Source organism: Nomascus leucogenys, chromosome 12 (assembly GCF_006542625.1).
Source record: "Nomascus leucogenys isolate Asia chromosome 12, Asia_NLE_v1, whole genome shotgun sequence".
Classification (NCBI taxonomy): domain Eukaryota; kingdom Metazoa; phylum Chordata; class Mammalia; order Primates; family Hylobatidae; genus Nomascus; species Nomascus leucogenys.
In genome coordinates this window covers 98,050,813-98,077,336 of record NC_044392.1, presented here as the reverse complement: position 1 = coordinate 98,077,336, position 26,524 = coordinate 98,050,813, and the positions used below count along the sequence as shown (strand labels likewise).

The following is a 26,524-nucleotide window of genomic DNA, read 5'->3' as shown; positions in this document are numbered from 1 at the left end:
TGTCACTGACTCAACACTGTCACCTATTTCTTAATATGGAGGCACAGCTTAACTCCTAATTCTGAAAACTGGGTTTCCTTGAGAACTATATGAATCAGAGATGAGGTACTTGGCCAAAATGAAGTGGTTCTCAAGCAGGGATGGTTTTGATCCCTTACCTCCCAACTCCCAGAATTTGGCAATATCTGGAAACATTTTTGGTTGTCACAACTGAGGGGAGTGTAGAGTCCAGGAATGCTGTTAAACATCCTACAATGCACAGAACAGCTCTCCCTCTCCACGCTCCCCTGCTTTCCTCACCCCACCATACACACACACACATAAGAAAGATTTATTGATCCCAAGATACTAGTAGTGTCATGGGTGAGAAACCTTGATCTAATGTAACGAATTGTAAGGAGAACAAAGCAATAATAATATTGGTGATACAGTATAAATTCACCGTTAGTACTGGGACAATCAGAGACGAATGAGTTAATGAAGAGTAAATATTTTATTGATTTTGTAGGTTTATTGGAATTAAAAGGACATTTTAGCTAATTTCCTTCGCCTTATAAGAATACTGTGTGATTCATGTAAGACATAATACTTCTATTTGAATAGCTGTGAGGAGCTCTGTTCTATAAAAAAAACAAGCTGTCCAATTGCTGGACAGCCCTAAGAGAGTATTCATTACACTGAACTGAAACCTGATTTCTATAATTTCAACTCGTTCGTCCTTATTCTTCTATGTACTACAGAATAATCTAGTATTTATTCCCAATATTAGCTCTTCAAATACTTGAAGATAATTATACCTCTCTTGTCACTGACCATCTTAAACCTCTGAAACACCTGAAACATATATAATATTTCATATAGTCTGACCATAAGACACCAGTGGGACTTGAAAGGCATGAAAGTTAGGACCATAGACTTGGAAGGTAGATCTAGCTTGTCCAGTTACTAGCTGTGTAATCTTAGGCAAATTACTTCACCTCATTAAGCCTTGGTTTTCCTATCTGCAAATGAAAACTATGGTAACACCCACTTCTAATAATTTTTGTAAGGACTGAGGTAATAAAAATAAAATGCTATGGATTTAAGGGGAAAGTATGAAAAAGAAGGAGACTTCCCAGGTAGAGGTAAGAGTGTATTCTAAAACATAGAAGCAAAAAAAATATTAATACTATGTTGTGCCCAAGGAACTACAAAAAAGTAGTCGAGAGGCTTTGTACTTCCTTTGCTTTGTAGAGCAAAGAGTAACTGTGAGGAGTAGCAGGGTATAAAGCTGGAGAGATGGGCAGTAGTTAGGTCATGGAGGGCTTTAGGTATTTACCTGAGAAGATTGAGCTTTATCTAGTAATCTGTAGGGAGCTACTGAAGAAATTTAGTAAGAGAATGGTAGGATCAGATTTAACTTTTAGATAGATGATTCTAGCTGGTGCATAGATGAGAGCTAGACTAGAAGCAAAAATACTAGCCAGGAGGCTTCTGTAATAATCTAGATAAGAAAGGTTGAGAAACTTTTTGATGGAGGTTAAGAGAGCAGAGAAAATACAAACATATACCACTTAATAATATATGCTATGTGTATATATGTAGGGTATAGATATACCTTCTATATATAATATAAATATATATATTATATACATTATATATAATATATATATAATACCATATATATACTACCTAGTATATATATACTCACACTGGGTGTGTGTGTGTGTGTGTGTGTGTGTATATATATAAAGGTATGTAACATTTTGGTTTTCACATATACTTTCACCCTCTTCCTCCTCCCCCCACCTCCTCCCCCCACACTCAGGTGGTATCCTGAGTGTGTGTGTATATACACACACACACACACACACACACACACTGGGTACATATATATGTATGTATAACCTTCACATTTATTTCACATTTATATAATGAAGGTAATATATATGTATATATAAGGTATTATATGTATATGTATTATATATATTATATATGTATTATATTATATATGTATATTATAGGTATTATATATGTATTATATGTATATATTATATATAATACCTTGTATATACATATATATTACCTTCATTATATAAATGTGAAATAAATGTGAAGGTTGTACATATATACATATATATCTATATATACACACACACACAACCAGTGTGAGTATATATATACTGGGTAGTATATAGAAGGTATTATATATATATTATATATATAATATAAGGTATTATATACGTTACATAAAATATATATACAATTATATATAAGGTACTATATACATTACATAAAATATGATATTTATAAAATAAATAAAATACCTTATATATACTAAATACCTTATATATAATTATATATTCCTAATACCTTATATATATAAGGTATATATATAAGGTATTATATATTAATATTAAGGTATATATAAGGTATACATAATAATATATAGAATTATTAAGGTATTATATATAAGGTATTATATGTATTTTATATATTATATATTATATATTATATATAATACCTTATATATAAAATACCTTATGTATACTACCAGTATATATATATATTATATTTATTTAGTAGCAATATATTAGGCACTTAAGGTATATTTTTAAATGGTCCTAGCACTCAAAAAGCTTAGTCTCATACAAAGGTAAAATGTCCATCAAAGTTACTATTGTGTTATAATATAATAAAGGTAAAATTCTATTTTTGAGAAAGAGGTATTATATATAAGGTATTTTATGTAATATATAATATATATATTATGTATAAAATATATATAATACCTTATATATAAAATACCTTATGTGTACTACCCAGTATATATATACTCACACTGGGTGTGTGTGTGTGTGTATACACACACACACACACACACACACACACACACTGGGTACATATACATATATTACCTTCACATTTATTTCACAGTTATATAATGTGAAGGTAATATATATATGGTATTTTGTATATATAAGGTATTATAGTGTATTATATATTATATATACTACATATACTATATATAATGTATTATATACATTATATATAGTATATATAAGGTATTATATACAAGGTTTATATATTATATATAAAATGTTTAATATATAATGTATAATATAAATATATAATTATGCATAAATATATAAATATATACATTATATACATTATACATTATATACATTATAATGTATAATATATAAATATATACATTATATATACATATATGTTATATACATTATATATAAAAATATATAATACCTTATATATACTACCCAGTGTATATATATATTCACACTGGTACATATATATATATATAAAACCTTCACATTTATTTTCCTAGAAACTCCATAAGAAAGTTGTATTTAAAAACTAAGTTCTGCTCTCTGAGGGCAGGGCCCATGTCTGTTTATTTACCCTAACACATAGAAGGGCTTCAATAAATATGTATTGAATTTCTATAAAATGAGGAAAGTCAGGCTCAAAGACTTGCCCAAGATCACCCAGTATAAATCCTTTACCTTAGTCTTCCCCACTTGCCCCATTATGCCATTTGACTCTGTGTCTCCACCCAAATCTCACTTTGAATTGTAATCCCATGTGTCAAGGGAGGGACCTGGTCGGAGGTGATTGGATCATGGGGGCGGTTTCCCCAATGTTGTTCTTGTAATAGTGAATTCTCACAAGATCTGATGGGTTAAAAGTGTTTGGCAGTTCCCACCTTGCTCCCTCCCTCTCCTGCTCCCATATGAAGAAGGTCCTTGCTTCCTATTTGCCTTCCGCCATGATTGTAAGTTTCCTGAGGCCTCCCCAGCCATGCAGAATTGTGAGTTAATTAAACCTTTTTTGTTTATAAATTACTCAGTCTCAGGGAGTTTATAGCAGGGTGAAGCCGCAGACTAATACACCCCAGTAGCTAATATTGAGTGTTCACTATGCCCATCACTGCTCTATATACCTTGCATGATAATGCGCATTTCACATTTATCTTCCTGGAAACTGGAAGTGTTATCTGGTTAACACTCATAAAAATATGATAAAAATTATTAACTCCATGTTATAGATGAGTAAGTCAAAGTACTGAGAAAGAATTTGTCCAAGATTATACAGCTTGTAAGAGGCAGCACAAGGATTCAAACCCATGCGGCCTGACAAATAATCTTTGCCCTAAATTAGCAAATTGTCCCCACCCTTCTCCAGAATCTTAAGAAGGTAGCAGGTCATTCCTGTTTTCTTGGAAATGGACAGTTTGTTTATGTTTCTGTTTTTGTTTTTAGCCAGAAAGTTCTGATTCAAATTCTGGCTCTATCACTTCATTATTTATTTTCAGCAAACGTTTATCATGAGATTATGTGTCAGAAGCCACTCTAGGTTCATAATTCATCCTTTTAGGAAAACAAGCAAAAAAATAGAGTAGAATGGAGGAGATAGATCTTTCTAGTTTTGTGATCCTGAGCCTCCACTTTTTCATTTGTAAAATGAGAAAAACAATTCCCAATTTATTGGGTTATTTTGAAAATTAGGAAGAGTGGATATAAGATACCTAGTATGTTGAATGGTATAGGTGCAGTTATTATAATTACTACTGTTATGATTATTACTTTCATTTTCATTAGTGTTAGTCTGACTTTTGTTTTCTTTTCTTGCTACTCCTTATTCCTCAGAGTTAAGCCCTATTCTTTATCCTTGTTTTTGTTTTTAATCTTGGAGTAATCTGGCTCTGGTTTTTTTGCCGCTATTATTTCACCATTTTATCTATACAGAATTCTGTATATGTGGTACATTTCCCATTCAACTATTTGTATATTTTATCTTCTTATAATGTTAGAATGCCTTTTAGATTTTATTCTATATTGACACTGGTGCATTAATCAGATTGATTTGTTTTCAAAAAATGAATATTTTAGATGAGTTAGCACAATAACTTCTTGGGCAGAAACAGTCTTGTGGGTGAAAATTCACTTTTTTTTTCTTTTTATTAAATGTTTTGCTTTTTTTTGCTTCTGAATGTTTCTGCATGTTTGTAATCACAGATATTTCTTTATATCTTTTTATAATGATTTTATTAACTTCAGCTTTGTAGGCATTTTCTTCAGATTTTCATATTTTTTTAAAATTTATTTTATTTTTGACATAATTGCACGCATTTAAGAGATACATAGTGATGTTTGAATACATACCATGTATAATGATTAGATCAGTGTAATTGGCATATTATATTCATAAGCTTTATAAGCATTCCCTTCACATTTTAATATTTTGAATGTTCTTTATCATTCAAGTAAGGTATTTAAAATTTTTATTGAGTTTATAACCATCTGTTTGTTATGTACTTGAACACTTACTGCCTTATTTGAACTTCTAGATAACTTTGTACAGTAGGTAGGGCAAGTATTTTTTTTTTTTTTTTTTGCGACAGAGTCTCATTCTGTCGCCCAGGCTGGAATGCAGTGGCGTGATCTCGGCTCACTGCAGGCTCCACCTCCCGGGTTCACACCATTCTCTTGCCTCAGCCTCCCGAGTAGCTGGGACCACAGTTTCCCCCCACCACGCCCAGCTAGGACTGGGAAAGTTTAAGTACTGTCTAAGCTTGTATAATAAGGGATAGAGCTGGGGTCATGTCTTCTAATGCCATATCTAGTGTTCTTTCTACCATATAATCCTTGTAAATAATCTGAGAAGTACAAAATGTTATTAGTAATTATATTTTCTAAACACATTTCTATTTATCTTGACCTTATATTTTACAGGATCATATGTTCCAGCAGAATATTCTTCCTTTAGAATTGCTAAACAGATTTTTACAAGAATCAGTACGGATGATGATATTGAAACAAATTCATCAACATTTATGAAAGAAATGAAAGAGGTACCCAAACAAAACTTTTCTTATGGTAAACATTAAATTCTCTCACTAATGGCCAGTTATCACATAAAATATTTTTATACTAAAATATGCAGATGTGCTTATACCCTTTTCTAAGAGCCAGAGGGCAGTCAAAGACAGCCTCCTAATTTCTGTTTTATGTGGAAATGGAAGACAATGTTTTATTGAAAATATAATTTTAAGAGAAAGAGCTAGCATTATTAAGTAATAAAGTGTGCCTAAATGTTTTTATAGGAAATACGTAAAAGACTTCAGAAAACGGTAACTGGTTCAGTATCATTTTGCATAGTATTTATTGTTCTTCATAGGCTTGATTTTAAAACAAAAGATTACTGTGTTAGAAGGCTTTCAAAAATCATCCTCTTCTTTGTCCTCATAGAATTTTCACTCCCTGTACCAAAGTATCACCTATTTCTGATTGAGCAAACATCAAGTAGGCTTTAGAACTGAAGGAATTAAGTGTAACTCTTGGGATATCTGTATTACGAATTTAGGATCACTGTTTAGTTGGATAATTTTCTTCAAGTAGATAGGTGGTGACTAAAGTTATCATTTGTCCCACAATTTATATAATTATTTATTGTGTATTGAATATCTATAATAGATCATAGCAATATATTAGGCACTTAAGGTATATTTTTAAATGGTCCTAGCACTCAAAAATCTTAGTCTCATACAAAGGTAAAATGTCCACCAAAGTTACTATTGTGTCATAATATAATAAAGGTAAAATTCTGTTTTTGAGAAAGAGGTTAATAATCTTCAGTGGAAAAGAGCACTTCTGTCAATTTAAGTCTTAGTCTCCATTGGTCATGGATTTAAATTTATTTGTTAAACCAAGAATCAAGACTTAGGTATTTTTTCTTAAATTTTTCTTTACTTCATCTTTACAGGATATAGAGTAATACTTAAATAAATTTGAGAGATGGTTTTGGATATTTTATAGCAGTAATTGATTAGTCATTTGTGGAGAAGAAAATGACCATCTTTGTGCTTAGTTTAAACATTTCATTTATTGCATTTTTTCACTGTATCTAAAGCATCAATATTTTAGATAATGGTTATTTACTCTGTTGTCTCATATACATATGCATATGTCTATTTATGTACACATCAGCTATTCTACTGGAATTATTAGTCATAAGATTTTTAGAAAAGAAAACAATGTATTATTTTCTGCTCAGCAGGATGTTTCTAAGAATACATTTCAGATGAACTTATAAACAGACTGGGTTTCTCCTCATTTTTTGTTGTGGTATTGACAGCTGTTTGGTTACAATGAATAAATATTTAAATTATATATTTCAGATAGCATATATTCTACATAATGCTAATGACAAATCGCTCATATTAATTGATGAACTTGGCAGAGGTACTAATACGGAAGAAGGTATTGGCATTTGTTATGCTGTTTGTGAATATCTACTGAGCTTAAAGGTATTCTTTTATTTTAAGTATATTAATTTTGAGTCCTTCTTTATGTATCCTTTTATTATTATTGAATTTTATGGACACCCACAAATAGCTTTTAAAACAATTTAGATAGTAAACACATATCATAGCATTTATATTTTTGTTCCTTCATTTCCAATGAAAGTGGGAATCATTAGTTTGATAGCCATGATATAGATAAGGAAAAGATGAAATCAAGAAGTTCAAATAATGCAAAATTAGTCAGTTGGCTTTAATTTCATCAAATTAAGTAGCAAAATATGAAGGTCTTTCAGTAATTGCCTCCATGTGCAATAATGTTGACTATGATGTTACAACAGGAAGGAAAGCACTAGGCAACTCAGGTAACTTTACAGAAAATCTATTTTACCTACCTAACTAAAATTTTATTCCTTTAAAGAAAGTAGTTTTTCGCAAATCAACTATGTAAAACATTGATTTTTGCTCTATTAAATTAATTTATAAAATATCTTTCTAAATGATCACTCACAATATATACAGATATGAACAAAACTTAAATAAAAATACTTTTTCTTATTTAAGATACCTTAAAATGTCCCTAAGATGAAGTTATTTACCTTAAATGAAAGTCCATAATGATTTATTTATTTTTATTTTATTTATTTATTTTTTGAGACAGGGTCTCACTCTGTGGCCCATGCTGGAGTGCAGTGGCGCAATCTTGGCTCACTGCAACTTCCACCTTCAGGCTCAAGCGATCCTCCTGCCTCAGCCTCCTGAGTAGCTGGGACTTCAGGCATGCACCACCATGCTTAGCTAATTTTTGTATTTTTAGCAGTGACGAGGTTTCACCATGTTACCCAGGCTGGCCTTGAACTCCTGGGCTTAAGTGATCCACTCACTTCAGCCTCCCAAAGTGCTGTGATTGCAGACTGAGCTGTCATGCCCAGCTCGTAATGATTTATTATATAGAATGAGAAAAATCTATTTTATGCTTAAAGGTATGTGATAAATCAAAAGTAGTGGTAATAAATGATAGTAGTCTTTGTAATTTTGAATGTGTCAGTTACAATTTCTCATACAAATAAAGTACATATCTTAAGATTAAAAGCTAATTAGTGCCTCTGATGGTTAATTTTACATGTCAGTTTGGGCACAGAGTGCGCAGACATTTGGTTAAACATTGTTCTGGATATGTCTGTGAGGGTGTTTCTGGATGAGATTAGAATTGGTAGACTGAGTAAAGCAGATTGCCCTCCCTAATGTGGGTGGGTCCCACTCAATAAATGCAAGCCTGAATAGAACAAAAAGCCTTCCAACAAGTAAAAGGAAACTCCTCCTTCCTGGCTGCCTTCAATATGGAAGATCTGTTCTTTACTACCTTCAGACTCAAACTGAAACATTGGCATTTTCTGGGTCTGGAACCTGCCAGCTTTGGACTGGAGTTGTACCATTGGCTCTCCTGGACCTATAGCTAGTCCATTTTAGACCTTAGTACTTGTTAGCCTTCATAAATCACATGAGCCAGTTTCTTATGATGAATCTCTTCACACGCACGCACACACACACACACACACAAACACACACTCTCTCTCTCTCTCTTTTTCTCTCTCTCACTCCTGCCCCACGCCCCTCTCTATTGGTCCTCTTTCTCTGGAGAACCCTAATACAAATCTTGGTTCTGGTATGATCTGACAATAGTGATAAGTAAAATATCACTATCATATACTCTTAATCAACTGCTTGTAAGCAGCAGAGATCCAGATGATTTTATATATGATACTTCCAAACATTTTTGGCAAACTAATGAATATCATGAAATTGGCCGGTTGCTCCTAGTGTCACTAGACAAAGTTGGGAAAGCAAAGGATGAACTCAAGGATTCAAATTGCCAGCTCAGGCCCCCACCTAAGGGACTTCCAGGCACTGCCCATCACATACTTGGTGAGGGCCTGCCTGTCACTACCAGGAAGAACCGGGCATCACATGTGTCCCTAGATCACAGCAGGGGGGCTGTAAGAGGGGCAGGGTTTCTTAACCTGGGATCCATGGATCCCCGAGCGGAATGAATCTGAAAACTTGAGTTCAGGAGCCTCAACTTAGATGGGAAAAAAGCCTCTTTATGGTCACTAAACTCTACTCGAAATTGAGCCTTTTCTTCCAGCTGAATGCAGGCAAGCAAGCACACCAGGGTTAACAGGAACTGTGCTTTCCCTAGCTAGAAACCACAGGTGTTTTCCAATTCTGTGACAGTGGCTGTAGACACCAGGAAATGTGCATCACCTCCTCACTGCTTCCAAAAGCAGGACTTAATTAGCCTTGCTGCTATTTAATGCATTATTTAATGTGTTAACTTAGAAGCATGTGTGTTACTTACCTTTTTAACTAAAAAAAAATTTTTTTTAATTGTACTTTAAGTTTTAGGGTACATGTGCACAATGTGCAGGTTTGTTACATATGTATCCATGTGCCATGTCGGTGTGCTGCACCCATTAACTCCTCATTAAGCATTAGGTATATCTCCTAATGCTGTCCATGCCCCCTCCCCCCACCCCACAACAGTCCCTGGAGTGTGATGTTCCCCTTCCTGTGTCCATGTGTTCTCATTGTTCAATTCCCACCTATGAGTGAGAACATGCGGTGTTTGGTTTTTTGTCCCTGCGATAGTTTACTGAGAATGATGATTTCCAGTTTCATCCATGTCCCTACAAAGGACATGAACTCATCATTTTTTATGGCTGCATAGTATTCCATGGTGTATATGTGCCACATTTTCTTAATCCAGTCTATTGTTGTTGGACATTTGGGTTGGTTCCAACTCTTTGCTATTGTGAATAGTGCCGCAATAAACATACGTGTGCATGTGTCTTTCTAGCAGCATGATTTATAATCCTTTGGGTATATACCCAGTAATGGGATGGCTGGGTCAAATGGTATTTCTAGTTCTAGATCCCTGAGGAATCACCACACTGTCTTCCACCATGGTTGAACTAGTTTACAGTCCCACCAACAGTGTAAAACTGTTCCTATTTCTCCACATCTTCTCCAGCACCTGTTGTTTCCTGACTTTTTAATGATGGCCATTCTAACTGGTGTGAGATGGTATCTCATTGTGGTTTTGATTTGCATTTCTCTGATGGCCAGTGATGATGAGCATTTTTTCATGTGTCTGTTGGCTGCAGAAATGTCTTCTTTTGAGAAGTGTCTGTTCATATCCTTTGCCCACTTTTTGATGTGGTTGTTTGATTTTTTCCTGTAAATTTGTTTAAATTCTTTGTAGATTTTGGATATTAGCCCTTTAACAGATGGGTACATTGTAAAATTGTCTCCCATTCTATAGGTTGCCTGTTCACTCTGATGGTAGTTTCTTTTGCTGTGCAGAAGCTCTTTAGTTTAATTAGATCCCATTTGTCAATTTTGGCTTTTGTTGCCATTGCTTCTGGTGTTTTAGACATGAAGTCCTTGCCCATGCCTATGTCCTGAATGGTATTGCCTAGATTTTCTTCTAGGGTTTTTATGGTTTTCGGTCTAACATGTAAGTCTTTAATCCATCTTGAATTAATTTTTGTATAAGGTGTAAGGAAGGGATCCAGTTTCAGCTTTCTACATATGGCTAGCCAGTTTTCCCAGCACCATTTATTAAATAGGGAATCCTTTCCCCATTGCTTGTTTTTGTAAGGTTTGTCAAAGATCAGATATTTGTAGATATGCAGCATTAATTCTGAGAGTTCTGTTCTGTTCCATTGATCTATGTCTCTGTTTTGGTACCAGTACCATGCTGTTTTGGTTACTGTAGCCTTGTGTATAGTTTGAAGTCAGGTAGCATGATGCCTCCAGCTTTGTTCTTTTGGCTTAGGATTGACTTGGTGATGCAGGCTCTTGTTTGGTTCCATATGAACTTTAAAGTAGTTTTTTCCAATTCTGTGAAGAAAGTCATTGGTAGCTTGATGGGGATGGCATTGAATCTATAAATTACCTTGGGCAGTATGACCATTTTCACGATATTGATTCTTCCAACCCATGAGCATGGAATGTTCTTCCATTTGTTTGTATCCTCTTTTATTTCATTGAGCAGTGGTTTGTAGGTCTCCTAGAAGAGGTCCTTCATGTCCCTTGTAAGTTGGATTCCTAGGTATTTTATTCTCTTTGAAGCAATTGTGAATGGTAGTTCACTCATGATTTGGCTCTCTGTTTGTCTGTTATTGGTGTATAAGAATGCTTGTGATTTTTGTACATTGATTGTGTATCCTGAGACTTTGCTGAAGTTGCTTATCAGCTTAAGGAGATTTTGGGCTGAGACGATGGGGTTTTCTAGATATACAATCATGTCATCTGCAAACAGGGACAATTTGACTTCCTCTTTTCCTAATTGAATACCCTTTATTTCCTTCTCCTGCCTAATTGCCCGGGCGAGAACTTCCAACACTATGTTGAATAGGAGTGGTGAGAGAGGTCATCCCTGTCTTGTGCCGGTTTTCAAGGGAATGCTTCCAGTTTTTGCCCATTCAGTATGATATTGGCTGTGGGTTTGTCATAGATAGCTCTTGTTATTTTGAGATATGTCCCATCAATACCTAATTTATTGAGAGTTTTTAGCATGAAGGGTTGTTGAATTTTGTCAAAGGCCTTTTCTGCATCTATTGAGATAATCATGTGGTTTTTGTCTTTGGTTCAGTTTATATGCTGGATTACATTTATTGATTTGTGTATGTTGAACCAGCCTTGCATCCCAGGGATGAAGCCCACTTGATTATGGTGGAAAAGCTTTTTGATGTGCTGCTGGATTCGGTTTGCCAGTATTTTATTGAGGATTTTTGCATCAATGTTCATCAAGGATATTGGTCTAAAATTCTCTTTTTTGATTGTGTCTCTGCCCAGCTTTGGTATCAGCATGATGCTGACCTCCTAAAATGAGTTAGGTAGGGAGGAATCCGTCTTTTTCTATTGATTGGAATAGTTTCAGAAGGAATGGTACCAGTTGTTCCTTGTACCTCTGGTAGAATTCGGCTATGAATCCATCAGGTCCTGGACTCTTTTTGGTTGGTAAGCTATTGATTATTGCCACAATTTCAGAGCCTGTTATTGGTCTATTCAGAGATTCAGCTTCTTCCTGGTTTAGTCTTGGGAGGGTGTATGTGTCGAGGAATTTATCCATTTCTTCTAGATTTTCTAGTTTATTTGCGTAGAAGTGTTTCTAGTATTCTCTGATGGTAGTTTGTATTTATGTGGGATCAGTGATGATATCCCCTTTATCATTTTTTATTGCATGTATTTGATTCTTCTCTCTGTTCTTATTAGTCTTGCTAGCACTCTATCAATTTTGTTGATCTTTTCAAAAAACAGCTCCTGGATTCATTAATTTTTTGAAGGGTTTTTTGTGCCTCTATTTCCTTCAGTTCTGCTCTGATTTTAGTTATTTCTTGCCTTCTGCTAGCTTTTGTATGTGTTTGCTCTTGCTTTTCTAGTTCTTTTAATTGTGATGTTAGGGTGTCAATTTTGGATCTTTCCTGCTTTCTCTTGTGGGCATTTAGTGCTATAAATTTCCCTCTACACTCTGCTTTGAATGTGTCCCAGAGATTCTGGTATGTTGTGTCTTTGTTCTCATTGGTTTCAAAGAACATCTTTATTTCCGCTTTCATTTCGTTATGTACCCAGTAGTCATTCAGGAGCAGGTTGTTCAGTTTCCATGTAGTTGAACATTTTTGAGTGAGTTTCTTAATCCTGAGTTCTACTTTGATTGCACTGTGGTCTGAGAGACAGTTTGTTATAATTTCTGTTCTTTTACATTTGCTGAGGAGTGCTTTACTTCCAACTATGTGGTCAGTTTTGGAATAGGTGTGGTGTGATGCCAAAAAAAATGTATATTCTGTTGATTTGAGGTAGAGAGTTCTGTAGATGTCTATTAGGTCTGCTTAGTGCAGAGCTGAGTTCAATTCCTGGGTATCCTTGTTAACTTTCTGTCTCGTTGATCTGTCTAATGTTGACAGTGGGGTGTTAAAATCTCCCATTATTATTGTGTGGGAATCTAAGTCTCTTCGTAGGTCACTCAAGACTTGCTTTATGAATTTGGTTGCTCCTGTATTGGGTGCATATATATTTAGGATAGTTAGCTCTTCTTGTTGAACTGATCCCTTTACCATTATGTAATGGCCTTCTTTGTCTCTTTTGATCTTTGTTGGTTTAAAGTCTGTTTTATCAGAGACTAGGATTGCAATCCCTGCCTTTTTTTGCTTTCCATTTGCTTGGTAGATCTTCCTCCATCCTTTTATTTTGAGCATATGTGTGTCTCTGCATGTGAGATGAGTTTCCTGAATACAGCACACTGATGGGTCTTGACTCTTTATCTAATTTGCCAGTCTGTGTCTTTTAATTGGAGCATTTAGTCCATTTACATTTAAAGTTAATATTATGTGTGAATTTGATCCTGTCATTATGATTTTAGCTGGTTACTTTGCTCGTTAGTTGATGCAGTTTCTTCCTACCCTCGATGGTCTTTACAATTTGGCATGATTTTGCAGTGGCTGGTACCGGTTGTTCCTTTCCATGTTTAGTGCTTCCTTCAGGAGCTCTCTTAGGGCAGGCCTGGTGGTGACAAAATCTCTCAGCATTTGCTTATCTGTAAAGGATTTTATTTCTCCTTCACTTATGAAGCTTAATTTGGCTGGATATGAAATTCTGGGTTGAAAATTCTTTTCTTTAAGAATGTTGAATATTGGCCTCCATTCTCTTCTGGCTTGTAGAGTTTCTGCCGAGAGATCCACTGTTAGTCTGATGGGCTTCCGTTTGTGGGTAACCCGACCTTTCTCTCTGGCTGCTCTTAACATTTTTTCCTTCATTTCAACTTTGGTGAATCTGACAATTATGTGTCTTGGAGTTGCTCTTCTGGAGGAGTATCTTTGTGGCGTTCTCTGTATTTCCTGAATCTGAGTGTTGGCCTGCCTTGCTAGATTGGGGAAGTTCTCCTGGATAATATCCTGCAGAGTGTTTTCCAACTTGGTTCCATTCTCCCCGTCACTTTCAGGTACACCAATGAGACATAGATTTGGTCTTTTCACATAGTCCCAAATTTCTTGGAGGCTTTGTTCATTTCTTTTTATTCTTTTTTCTCTAGACTTCCCTTCTCGCTTCATTTCATTCACTTCATCTTCCATCACTGATACCCTTTCTTCCAGTTGATCACATCGGCTCCTGAGGCTTCTGCATTCTTCACATAGTTCTTGAGCCTTGGCTTTCAGCTCCATCAGCTCCTTTAAGCACTTCTCTGTATTGGTTATTCTAGTTATACATTCGTCTAATTCTTTTTCAAAGTTTTTAACTTCTTTGCCTTTGGCTTGAATTTTCTCCTGTAGCTCAGAGTAGTTTGATCGTCTGAAGCCTTCTTCTCTCAACTCGTCAAAGTCATCCTCCGTCCAGCTTTGTTCTGTTGCTGATGAGGAACTGCGTTCCTTTGGAGGAGGAGAGGTGCTCTGCTTTTTAGAGTTTTCAGTTTTTCTGCTCTGTTTTTTCCCCATCTTTGTGGTTTTATCTACTTTCGGTCTTTGATGATGGTGACGTACAGATGGGTTTTTGGTGTGGATGTCCTTTCTGTTTGTTAGTTTTCCTTCTAACAGTCAGGACCCTCAGCTGCAGGTCTGTTGGAGTTTGCTAGAGGTCCACCCCAAACCCTGTTTGCCTGGTTATCAGCAGCAGTGGCTGTAGAACAGAGGTGGCTGTAGAACAGCAGTGGCTGTAGAACAGTGGATTTTCGTGAACCTCGAATGCTGCTGCCTGATCGGTCCTCTGGAAGTTTTGTCTCAGAGGAGTACCCGGCCGTGTGAGGTGTAAGTCTGCCCCTACTGGGGGTGCCTCCCAGTTAGGCTGCTCGGGGGTCAGGGACTCACTTGAGGAGGCAGTCTGCCTGTTCTCAGATCTCCAGCTGCATGCTGGAAGAACCACTACTCTCTTCAAAGCTGTCAGACAGGGACATTTAAGTCTACAGAGCTTACTGCTATCTTTTTGTTTGTCTGTGCCCTGCCGCCAGAGGTGGAGCCTACAGAGGCAAGCAGGCCTCCTTGAGCTGTGGTGGGCTCCACCCAGTTCAAGCTTCCCTGCTGCTTTGTTTACCTAATCAAGCCTGGGCAATGGCGGGTGCCCCTCCCCCACCCTCGCTGCTGCCTTGTGGTTTAATCTCAGACTGCTGTGCTAGCAATCAGTGAGACTCCGTGGGCTTAGGACCCTCCAAGCCAGATGCGGGATACAATCTCCTGGTGTGCCGTTTTTTAAGCCTGTCAGAAAAGTGCAGTATTAGGGTGGGAGTGACCCAATTTTCCAGGTGCCGTCTGTCACCCCTTTCTTTGACTAGGAAAGGGAACTCCCTGACCCCTTGTGCTTCCCGAGTGAGGCAATGCCTTGCCCTGCTTTGGCTCGCGCATGGTGCGCTGCACCCACTGCCCTGCGCCCACTGTCTGGCACTCCCTAGTGAGATGAACCCAGTACCTCAGATGGAAATGCAGAAATCACCTGTCTTCTGCATTGCTCATGCTGGGTGCTGTAGACCAGAGCTGTTCCTATTCGGCCGTCTTCCTAAAAAATTTAAAATAACAAAAAAAAGCACCAAATTGCCAGCTCATTGCTGCATAAATGACTTGAAAGCACCTAAATGTGCCCTGAAGGAAATCCTTATCTCCTGTAGTCACCGGGTTGAGATTGCTGAAAATCAAACCCAGAATCTCATCCTATCCCAGAATTACAAGACAAGTTGAACTCCCAGGTTTATAGGGTATCTACTGTTAAAGTGAGGGCATTAGTTGGGAAGGAATGGGAGACTACCAGTTGGAATAGGAATGTGTAGGGAGACACTGATGAACCTGGGGACATTTAGGCCCTAAATTCTGATAAGTTGTCTTTGCCAGTAGAAGAGACCACTTCACCCCATCTGAGGGGATTAACCTAGCATTACCTGAGGAAACTGTAATGGCATCCCAGGCAATGCTGAGTCTCCTCAAGACCCACTTCTACCACATTTCTTTGGTTCTAGACCTATAACTAGATCTCTAAAGGTGAGGTACAAAATGTAACTATAAGGAGGTACTTTACACTCTGAAAGAACTACTTGAATTTTCTACTTTATACAGACAGAAATCCAGGGAACATGCATGGGAATGTATTCTAAGGGTGTGGGATAAGGCTGGAAGGAACATAAAGTTGGATTAGGCCGAAGTTATTGATATGGGCTTACTAAGCCAGGTGTGCATTTAATGTTGCAAATCAAAGAGTTGGAAAGGGTTCTAACAGTTTGATTGATTGGCTGAAAAACAGACCAAAAGGTGGCCCACCATGAATGAGTTGCCTTGGTTTAATGCAGAGGAAGGGATTCAAAGCTTAGGGAGGTTGGAATGTTAGAGTGGGTTTGTCATTTCAGATCACTTACCCATCCTGGAAGAGTCCAGATAACATACCTTTTACCATGACTATGAGAAATAAATTTGTGAGAGGAGCCCTGGTAGCCTTGAAGAGCTCTGTTATCACTCTGCTATGTAGGACAGGCCTTACGGCCCACCATAAGGCCTTCACTGCAGGCACTGAATTGGAAAACCCAAATGCAGTAGGAATAATTGGATCCCAGGGTGGCAGGGGCCAAGTTGTGGCACTCAGCCACCAAAGACAAGGTGGATAAGTTACTGTAATGGGAAGCAGAGTTAAAGCAGCACTCAGAATAATCTGACTTACACAGACCTATGGCTTTGGATAGGAGGGCTACTAAATTCTGACTTGATCTGAATAAGCATAAAAGTTCTAGGTTGAGGTTTTATGCATGAGATCAGCAACAGGAGCCTTCAGTCACCAAGACTGACCTGGCTATAGCCATTACTGCATGCCCAGTCTGTCGGCAGCAGAGACCAACATTGAGTCCCCATTATGGTACCATTCCCTGGTAGCAGATTGATTACATTGTACCACCTCCATTATATTCATACCGGAACAGCCACTTATTCTGGACATCAGTTTGCCTTCTGTATGTGTAACGTTTCTGTCAAAACTAACATCCATGGACTTAAAGAATATCTTATCTGCCATTATGGTATTCCACACAGCATTTCTTCTGATCAAAGAACTCACTTCACAGCAAATGCAGTGCTGCAAAGGGCCTGTGCTCATGGAATTCACTGTTTTGACTGTGTTCACCAACCATCCTGAAGTGGTTGGCTTGATAGACTGGTGGACTAGTCTTTTAAGGACTCAGTTACAACACTGGCTAAGTGGCAATACCTTTCAGGACTAGGGAAAGGTTTTCCAGAAGGCCATATATGCTTTGAATCAGCTTCCAGTATATGATGCTGTTTCTCCCATTGCCAAGATTCATGGGTCCAGGAATCAAGTAGTGGAAATGGAAATGGCATCACTCACCATTACCCCTAGTAACTCAAGGGCAAAATATCTGCTTCCAGTTTCTATAACCTTGTTCTGCTGACATAGAGGTCTTAATTCCAAAAGGAGTATGCTTCCACCAAGAGACATAGCAATAACTTTTTGACCTGGAAGTTGAGACTCCTGTCCAGCCACTTTGGCTGTCTTATGCCTCTGAATCAACAGGCAAAGAAGGGAGTTATTGTGCTGGCTGACGTGATTGATCCTGATTAGGAAAGGGAAATTGGACTACTACTCCACAATGCAATAAAGAAAGAATATGTCTGGAATACAGAAGATTCCTTAGGATATCTCAGTTCTGTCATACTCTGTGTTAAAGGTCTGTGGAAAACTACAACCCAATCCAGGCAGGACTATGAATGGCCCAGACCTTTCAGGAATGAAGATTTGGTTCACCCCACTAGTTAAAGAGCTCTGACTAGCTAGGGCTTGCTGAAGGCAAAGGAAATACAGAATAGGTAGTTAAAGAAAAAGGTAGTTGTAATTACCAACTACAACTCTCTTACCAGTTACAGAAATAAGGACTGTCTGTAATTGTCATGATTATTTCCACTTCATTTTGTATGATTTTTTGGTGTGTATGTATACATATATTAAACAAATATTTTATTTCTTCTTATTCTCTTATAATGTAACATAAGATGTGTTGACTTCACATATTATTGAAGTATTGCCAGTTTCACATTATAGTATTTAAGTTATGAGATATCAAGAAGAATGAACATCACTCAATGACGTTACCTCCTTTTCTGGAAAAGGGGTTAGTGCTTTCTCAGTTGTGCTGAAGACAGTTGTATCATATTAGAGGGAAGTATGACCTAATTATTGTCTTCATTTGTAGATTAAGTGTGGTATAAGGAGATGCCTATGGATGCCAAGTTTACAAGGGGTGGATTTGTGTTGGATAGTTTTATGTGTCAACTTGGCAAGGTCATAGGGTGCCCAGACATTTGGTCAAACATTCTGGGTTTATCTGTAAGGGTGTTTCTGGATGAGATTGGTAGACTGAATGAAGCATATTGCCTTCCCTAGGGTGGATGGGTCCCATCCAATAAATTGAAAGCCTGAATAGAAGACAAAGGCTGATCCTTCTAAGAATAAGAGAGAACTTACTGCCTTCAATCTGAAATACTGGTTCTTTCCTGCCTTCAGACTCAAACTGAAACATTGGCTCTTTCTGAGTCTACAGCTTGCAGGCATTTGGACTGGAGTTATACCATCAACTCTCTTGGGTCTCCAGCTTGCTGACTGTAGATTTTTGATCTTGCCAGCTTCCATAATTGCATGAGCCAATTCTGTATAATAAATCTCTTTACACACATACAACACACACACACACACACATACACACACACACACACACACATATCCTATTGGTCTCTTTCTCTGGAGAACCCCATCTAATGCAGTATCTGTTTTCTTTTTTTTTTTTTTTTTTTTGAGATGGAGTTTTACTCTTGTTGCCCAGGCTGGAGTGCAGTGGCATGATCTCAGCTCACTGCAGCTTCCACCTCACAGGTTCAAGCATACAGTATCTGTTTCCAAAGTATTCCACAATAGTTTAAAATAGTGTTTTTAGTATTACTTTACAATATTATTTTCTAGTATAAATAATTTAATAAAAATGTAATATTGCTACTTATTTTAAATTTAATTATTATTTTCTAACACAGTATCCTTAGTGCCTAGCACAATCCGTGTAATAGATAGGGTCTGAATAATTATTTGCTAAATTGAATTAACCTGAAATAGTTTACAAAGTTACTCTAATAGATTGGTTTGGCATATAACTTTTAAGGACATTATTGTTATTGAATACAGTCTCTACCTTTTAAATAGCTTACTGTGTTCTAAATATTTTCCTGTAGCTTTATAAATTTGGTTTTGTTTTATACTCCTTTTGATTTGTTGAGTAGGTATTTAAGAATTTTCATTTTTCTGTCTTATACAAAATTATTCCTTCCCTTGCTTTTCACCTTCCATAGTTGATAGCCATTTTGCCAATCAATTATTTTTACTGTCTTAATATTTAAATTTCCACTGACCACCTACCTAATTTGTCACTGATAATGTCTTAAAACATAACTGGTTATTCAGATCTCTATCTGCCTTAGTAAATTCTGGGCTGGAAATCTTGTGCTGGCTGTAAGTCACTTGAACCACTTTCATCAAAATCACCTAAAGTACTTACAGAAAATGCCATTTCCTGGGGCCCCACATTAGAACTAAATAGTTAACAATTTTTCAGGGGGTATATACCAAGAATTTGCATCTTTAACAGGCTCTCTAAGGGATTACTAATGTTTGAGAGCCATTATCTTAATCAGTGTTCTCAATCTTTCTTTTTCCTCTACCAGTACCTAACCCAAACACAATGAAATCTAAAAACTAAAAACTTTTGGAATTTGACATACCTAAGACAATCTCTTGATTCCACTGCCAAAACCTACTTACAACTAGGGAGGCTACTTTTATAGTTAAATTTTCTAAAAATTGAGGAAAATGTTATTTTTTTTGCATGTGAGTTAACTTCCTAATAAATGATTGCCTCAATTCATAGCTTTGTTTCTGGTAAACTTCATCTTTTCAATATCTTCAGATATATTTTTTAGGATTTTATTTTCAGTTTTGTTCTCTTTCCCATAATGTGGCATACATGTCTGTGTACAAACATAAAAAACATATCTTCTTCATTTAATATAAAATCTCAAAACATTTAAAAATGGATTGATAATGTTAGCCTCCAAATTATTAGTTTTATTCCTACGTCTCTGCCAAGCTACTTAGAAAATTAAACTAAAATTTTATGTTCACATAGTTAAAATAGAATTTTCTAGTTAATTTTTAAAGTACTAATATTCATTGTCTGTTATATATTCCAGGCATTTACACTGTTTGCTACACATTTCCTGGAACTATGCCATATTGATGCCCTGTATCCTAATGTAGAAAACATGCATTTTGAAGTTCAACATGTAAAGAATACCTCAAGAAATAAAGAAGCAATTTTGTATACCTACAAACTTTCTAAGGGACTCACAGAAGAGAAAAATTATGGTACTGCATATAGAAATTATACCTATACATTCAAATACTATACTCCTAAGACAAACTTTCATCTCTTCTGTACTTGGCTGTCAATCTAAGGAAATTTTCTCATTCTTTTGAGTGCTTATATTCTCTTAGATTGTATTTTCTGTGTCAAACTCATTATATCTAGATATAGATATAGATATATAAATCTTTTTAAATTTTTATAAGCCAGTAACTATGTAAAGTAGTTATGTATGTAAAAATACAGTGACAACTGAAAACCCTAGAAGTATTAGTTTCCTTAGAAAATGTAATTTATCTTATATTGGCAAGTTACATAATGAATTGAAAATTATATATTTTCTACACAATCTTTCAGTAGCAGGGTCCTTCCTCTGTTTTCTTCAGGTTCTGGGTCTTGAAAATTAAATCTTAAATCTTAAAAGAGAATGTATTACTAAACCATATGTTTTTTTTTTTTTTTTTTGAGACAAAGTCTCACTCTGTCGCCCAGGCTGGAATGCAGTGGCACTATCTCTGCTCACTGCAACCTCCACCTCCCAAGCCCAAGTGATTCTTCTGCCTCAGCCTCCCGAGTAGCTGGGACTACAGGCGTGCACCACCATGCCCAGCTAGATATTCTTAAACTTGATTAGATACTTTCTACTTAAATCATTAAGTCTCACAGATTCAGAGAATTTTCAATTGGTCTATACATACAAGTTTCAAAAATTATTTTAGCTATGGATATGACCCTTTGAGGGAAAAAAACCATCTTTGTTTTGCTATTTGAAATGGGAAATCACCTGGATTACTTATTTATATCAGATGTTTAAAATTTATAAGCCTCAATTTCATGATCTATGACATGGGAATAATTTTTCGTGTATGTAGAGTTGCAAAGATTCAATGAATTATCAAATGTGAGCTGTGTGGCACAGTGCTTAGCAATTACTAACGTCTCAATAAATTTTGATGTTGCTTCTATTTCTAAAGCAATAAATACAGTAAGCTATTGGTGTACAGTATAAAGCCTGTATGGCATTTATACAATAAAATTAAGCTCTAAAAACATGAGAATTATAATTGATACTTTGAATTTGCATATAGATTACTCACCAACTGTTATATCTTCTGAGAAATTCCTGTCTCATTGATTTAGGTGGGTGAATGTTTAGCTGTAGTGTTATCTCTGTGACTAGCTATTATCCTCCCCTGCAAAACTCATATGCCTTTTGACCTTCTGTTAACCAACTATATTTGCAAATGGAATTTCAATATTATTATTTTCTAACTACCTCTTTTGTTCCTGATATCTCAGAGCTATATTGAGAGGTAACTGATATTCTAATTTGCCCTATATGTCTTGGATAAGTAATTAAATCTAATAATTGGCAAGTTGTCATCCAGAATTTTAGAAAGCCTAATTCTGAGAATTATTGAGTAGTTCAGAAATGCCTCTAGAAGGGAAGTTTAAATCTGTGACTAAAAGATTAATACTAGTTAAAACAAGCATAAAAATGCCAGCAGTAACAATATTGAAGCCAATTTAAAACAAATAATTCTAGGATTAAAAGCTGCAGAGGTGTCATCACTTCCACCATCAATTGTCTTGGATGCCAAGGAAATCACAACTCAAATTACAAGACAAATTTTGGTAAGAAACTTTGTTCTTATTTGTTCTTCAAATTTAAAAAAATACTTTTAGTGTAGATTTTTATTATGACCTTTCATATAAATATATAATAATATAATAATTAAAATATTTAAAATTAAAACCTAATTTCTAAACAAAGAAAATTAATTTTACTTGTTAAAACTCTTTTGGTTTGGTCTATTATAATCCTCACAGCAAATCACCTAACAAGCTAGGAGATAAAAGTTAAACAGTTTAGTTTCTAAAATAATTATTGCTATACTAACTTTATGATGAGAAAATAAATCTATTTTAAGTGGACATTAAAAATGAAAATCACTATGCACAATATTTGTATAATTATATATTTTTTATAGTTTTCAAAGCTTCTCTACTCATCATATGTAAGCCTCATAACACTTCATGAAGTAATTAGGTCTTTATAGTAAAAGATTAAAAAAGGATTACTTCTACTCTTAATTTTACAGGTTCTCAGAGGTTAAGTGATTTGTTAGGAAGCAGTAGGTTCAACACTAAACACATCTGTTGACTCAAAATTTGGAAAATTTTAGTTGGTTGCTTTATATAAGTGTTTTTTGTTTTTTGGGTTTTGTTTGTTTTTTTGAGGTGGAGTTTTGCTCTTGTCACCCAGGCTAGAGTGCAATGGCATGATCTTGGCTCATGACAACCTCTGCCTCCTGGGTTTAAGTGATTCTCCTGTCTCAGTCTCCTGAGTAGCTGGGATTACAAGCGCCCACCACCACACCCAGCTAATTTTTTTGTGTGTTTTTCATAGAGGTGGGGGTTTTGCCATGTTGGCCAGGTTGGTCTCGAACTCCTGACCTCAGGTGATCCACCAACCTCGGGCCCCAAAGTGCTGGGATTACAGGTGTGAGCAACCGCGCCTAGCTGCTTTATAGTGTTTTAAAAATGCAGTGCGTTCAGTAAACTGACCTAGGTGCAGTGTGATATTTTCTTCAATAACAATTTTCTATGTCCATCACTCTTTCTTAACCTGTCTTCCATTTTTAATTCCTCTCTCCTTTAAGTTCCTCTACTCTCTCTGTGACTTCACTTGCCTAGTTATCTATGTGAATCTCCTCATCAGAAATTTTAACTGTTCTGTACTCTGAAGAAGCTCTTATTACCTAACTCTTTAGAGTTCATCTTACCACATGTCAATTATGGATCACCTCTCCACTAGCCTTCTAGTAGGCTTTGATTCTCCTAATGAAGTTTGAAAAATATTCAAAACAAGCTATTTTTATCCACTGCAAATTCATATATTCTGATTTTAGTTGAATATTTTACTGGATAATTGTGATTTTTTTCTTTTTTAATTGATAATAGTTGTACATATTTTGGGGGTACATGTGATATTTTGATACTTGCATGCAATGTGTAATGATCAAATCAGGGTAGTTGGGATAGCCATCACCCCAAACATTCATCTTTACTTCATGTTGAAAACATTGCAATTCTTATCTTCTGGCCATTTTGAACTATATGACACATATTAACTATAGTCACCCTACTGAACTGTCGTACACTAGACTATTTCTTCAGTCTAACTGTATTTTTGTACACATTAACCAACCTCTATTCATCTCCTTCCTCCTCCAAACCCTTCCTAACCTCTAGTAACCATCAATGAGCTCTTCACCTCCATGAGATCAACTCTTTTAGCTCAGGCATATGAGTGAGAATATGTGGTATTTGTCTTTCTGTGCCTGGTTTATTTCATTTAGCATAGTGATTCTTTATCCACGTTGCTACAAATGCAAGGATTTCATTTCTTTCTTTTTGGGCTGAATAATATTCCATTGTGTATATTTACCACATTTTCTTTATCCATTCATCTGTTGATGGACACTTAGGTTGATCCATATCTTGGCTATTATGAATAGTGCTGCAATAAATGTGGGAATATAGACATCTCTTTGATATATTTATTTTCTTTCTTTTGGATAGATGCTCAGCATTAGGACTGCTGGATCATATGATAGTGCTATTTTTAGTCTTTTGAGAACCCTCCATACTATTTTTCATAGTGGCAATACTAATTTACATTCCCATCAACAGTGTATGTGCATTCCCCTTTCTCTATCCTCACCAGCATTTGTTAATTATCTGCCTTTTGGATAAAAGCTATTTTAACTAGGTGAGATGATATTTCATTGTGGTTTTGATATGTATTTCCTTAATGACTGGTGATGTTGAACATTTTTTCATATACCTGTTGGCTATATGTTTGTTTGTTTTGCTTTTTAATCTTTTATTTCACTTATGTTGTTCCCTCTGCTAAGAATTTAATTCCTCTTCCTCTATCTACCTCATCCATATAATTTTTATTTAACATTTTTACCTAGCTCAGATGTGAACTGCCCCAAGAAACTTCCCTGAATTTTTTTCCAGTGGAGCAATGAACTCATTTCTTGTTCTTAAGGGCACCTTTTAACAACAACTATGATGTAGTTGCAATAATATACCCACATTGCCTATTTTTTGTTTATTTTTATTTTACTTTATTTTAGATTGAGGGGGTACATGTGCTTGCTTGTTACATAGGTATATTGCATACTGCTGGGAGTTGGGCTCCTAGTGTACCCAATAGCCAGATAGTGAACATTGTACCCAACAGGTAATTTTTAACCCTTGCCATCTCTTACCTTTCCCCCTTTTGTCCCCAGTGACAGTTATTTCCATCTTTATGTCCATGTGTACCCATTGTTTAGCTCTCACTTATAAGTGAGAACATGCAGTATTTGATTTTCTGTTTCTGAGTTAGTTCATTTAGGATAATGGCCTCCAACTCCATCTATGTTGTGTAAAGGACATGATTTCATTCTTGTTTATGGCTATATAGTATTCTATAGTTTTCTTTATGCAGTCAACTATTGATGGGTGTTTAGGTTGGTTCTATGACTTTGCTATTGTGAATAGTGCTGTGATGAACTAGGTACAGGTGTTATATATGTATGTTCTATATATATATATATATATAGAGTTCTTTTAGTTCTTTATCTCCATAAGGTTGAACTAATTTACGTTCCCACCACCTGTTGGCTATCTGTATGTCTTCTTTTGAGAAACATCTATTCAGATGTTTTGCCAATTTTTTAATTGGGTTTATTTGGTGGGATTTTTTTGCTATTGAGTTCCTTAGTTGTTTTGGTTATTATTTGTTTGTTATTATTTTGCTTAATTTGGTTGTCAGAAGGAGAGCTTGAAAATATTTCCTCCCCTTCTGTAGGCTGTCTCTTTACTTTGTTAATTTTTTTTTTTTTGCTGTGCAGAAGCTTTTTAACATAATGTAATTTTATAAGTCTATTTTTGCTTTTATTGCCTGCACATTTGAGGTTTTACCCAAAAAGTCTTTGCCCACATTAATATCCTAAAGCATTTCCCAATGTTTTCTTCAAGTCGTTTCATAGTTTCAGGTGTTACATATAAGTCTTTAATTCATTTTGATTAGATTTTTATATATGGTAAGAAATATGAGTCTGGCTTCATTCTTCTGTATATAGTTATCTGTTTTTCCCAGCACTATTTATTGAAGAGACTGTCTTCTTGGTGTCTTGTTGAAAATGAGTTGGCTGTAAATGCTTGGACTTATTTCTGGGTTCTCTATTCTGTTCAATTTTTTGTTGTGTCTGTGTTTATGCCAGGACTCTGCTGTTTTGGTTACTATGGCTTTGTAGTATATTTTAAAGTCAGATAGCGTGATGTTTCCAGGTCTGTTCTTTTTGTTCAGGGTTGTTTTGACTCTTTGAAGTATTTTGTGTTCCATATAAATTTTAGGATTTTTTTCCACTTCTGTGAAGAATGTCTGTGTTATTTTGATAGGGATTGTATTGAATCTATAGATTACTTTGAATAGTGTTGACATTTTAGCAGTATTTATTCTTCCAATCCTGAACACATTTATTTATTTATTTATAGCAATATTTATTCTTCCAATCCATAAATGGGATTTCTTCTTGTATTTTTTTCAGTTTGTTCACTATTGACATATACAAATGTCACTGATTTTTATATTTTTGGTGGAGTCTTTAGGGTTTTCTAAGTATAATATGTCATCTGCAAAAAGGATATTTTGACTTCTTCCTTTCCAGTTTGGATGCCCTTTGTTTCTTTCTCTTGCTTAATTGCTTTGGCTAGGACAT

General features: G+C 35.7%; 1 protein-coding gene across 1 annotated transcript in view; it reads left to right on the top strand.

Moving 5' to 3' along the window:
• MSH4 (mutS homolog 4) overlaps positions 1-26,524 on the top strand; it is a 133,057-nt gene that overhangs the window by 97,343 nt on the left and 9,190 nt on the right. Inside the window, exons 16-19 of the mRNA XM_030823466.1 lie at positions 5,733-5,851; positions 7,178-7,306; positions 20,572-20,746; positions 22,291-22,379. Of these exons, the coding sequence (XP_030679326.1) occupies positions 5,733-5,851; positions 7,178-7,306; positions 20,572-20,746; positions 22,291-22,379 (512 nt within the window). The remainder of the gene's footprint in view (positions 1-5,732; positions 5,852-7,177; positions 7,307-20,571; positions 20,747-22,290; positions 22,380-26,524) is intronic.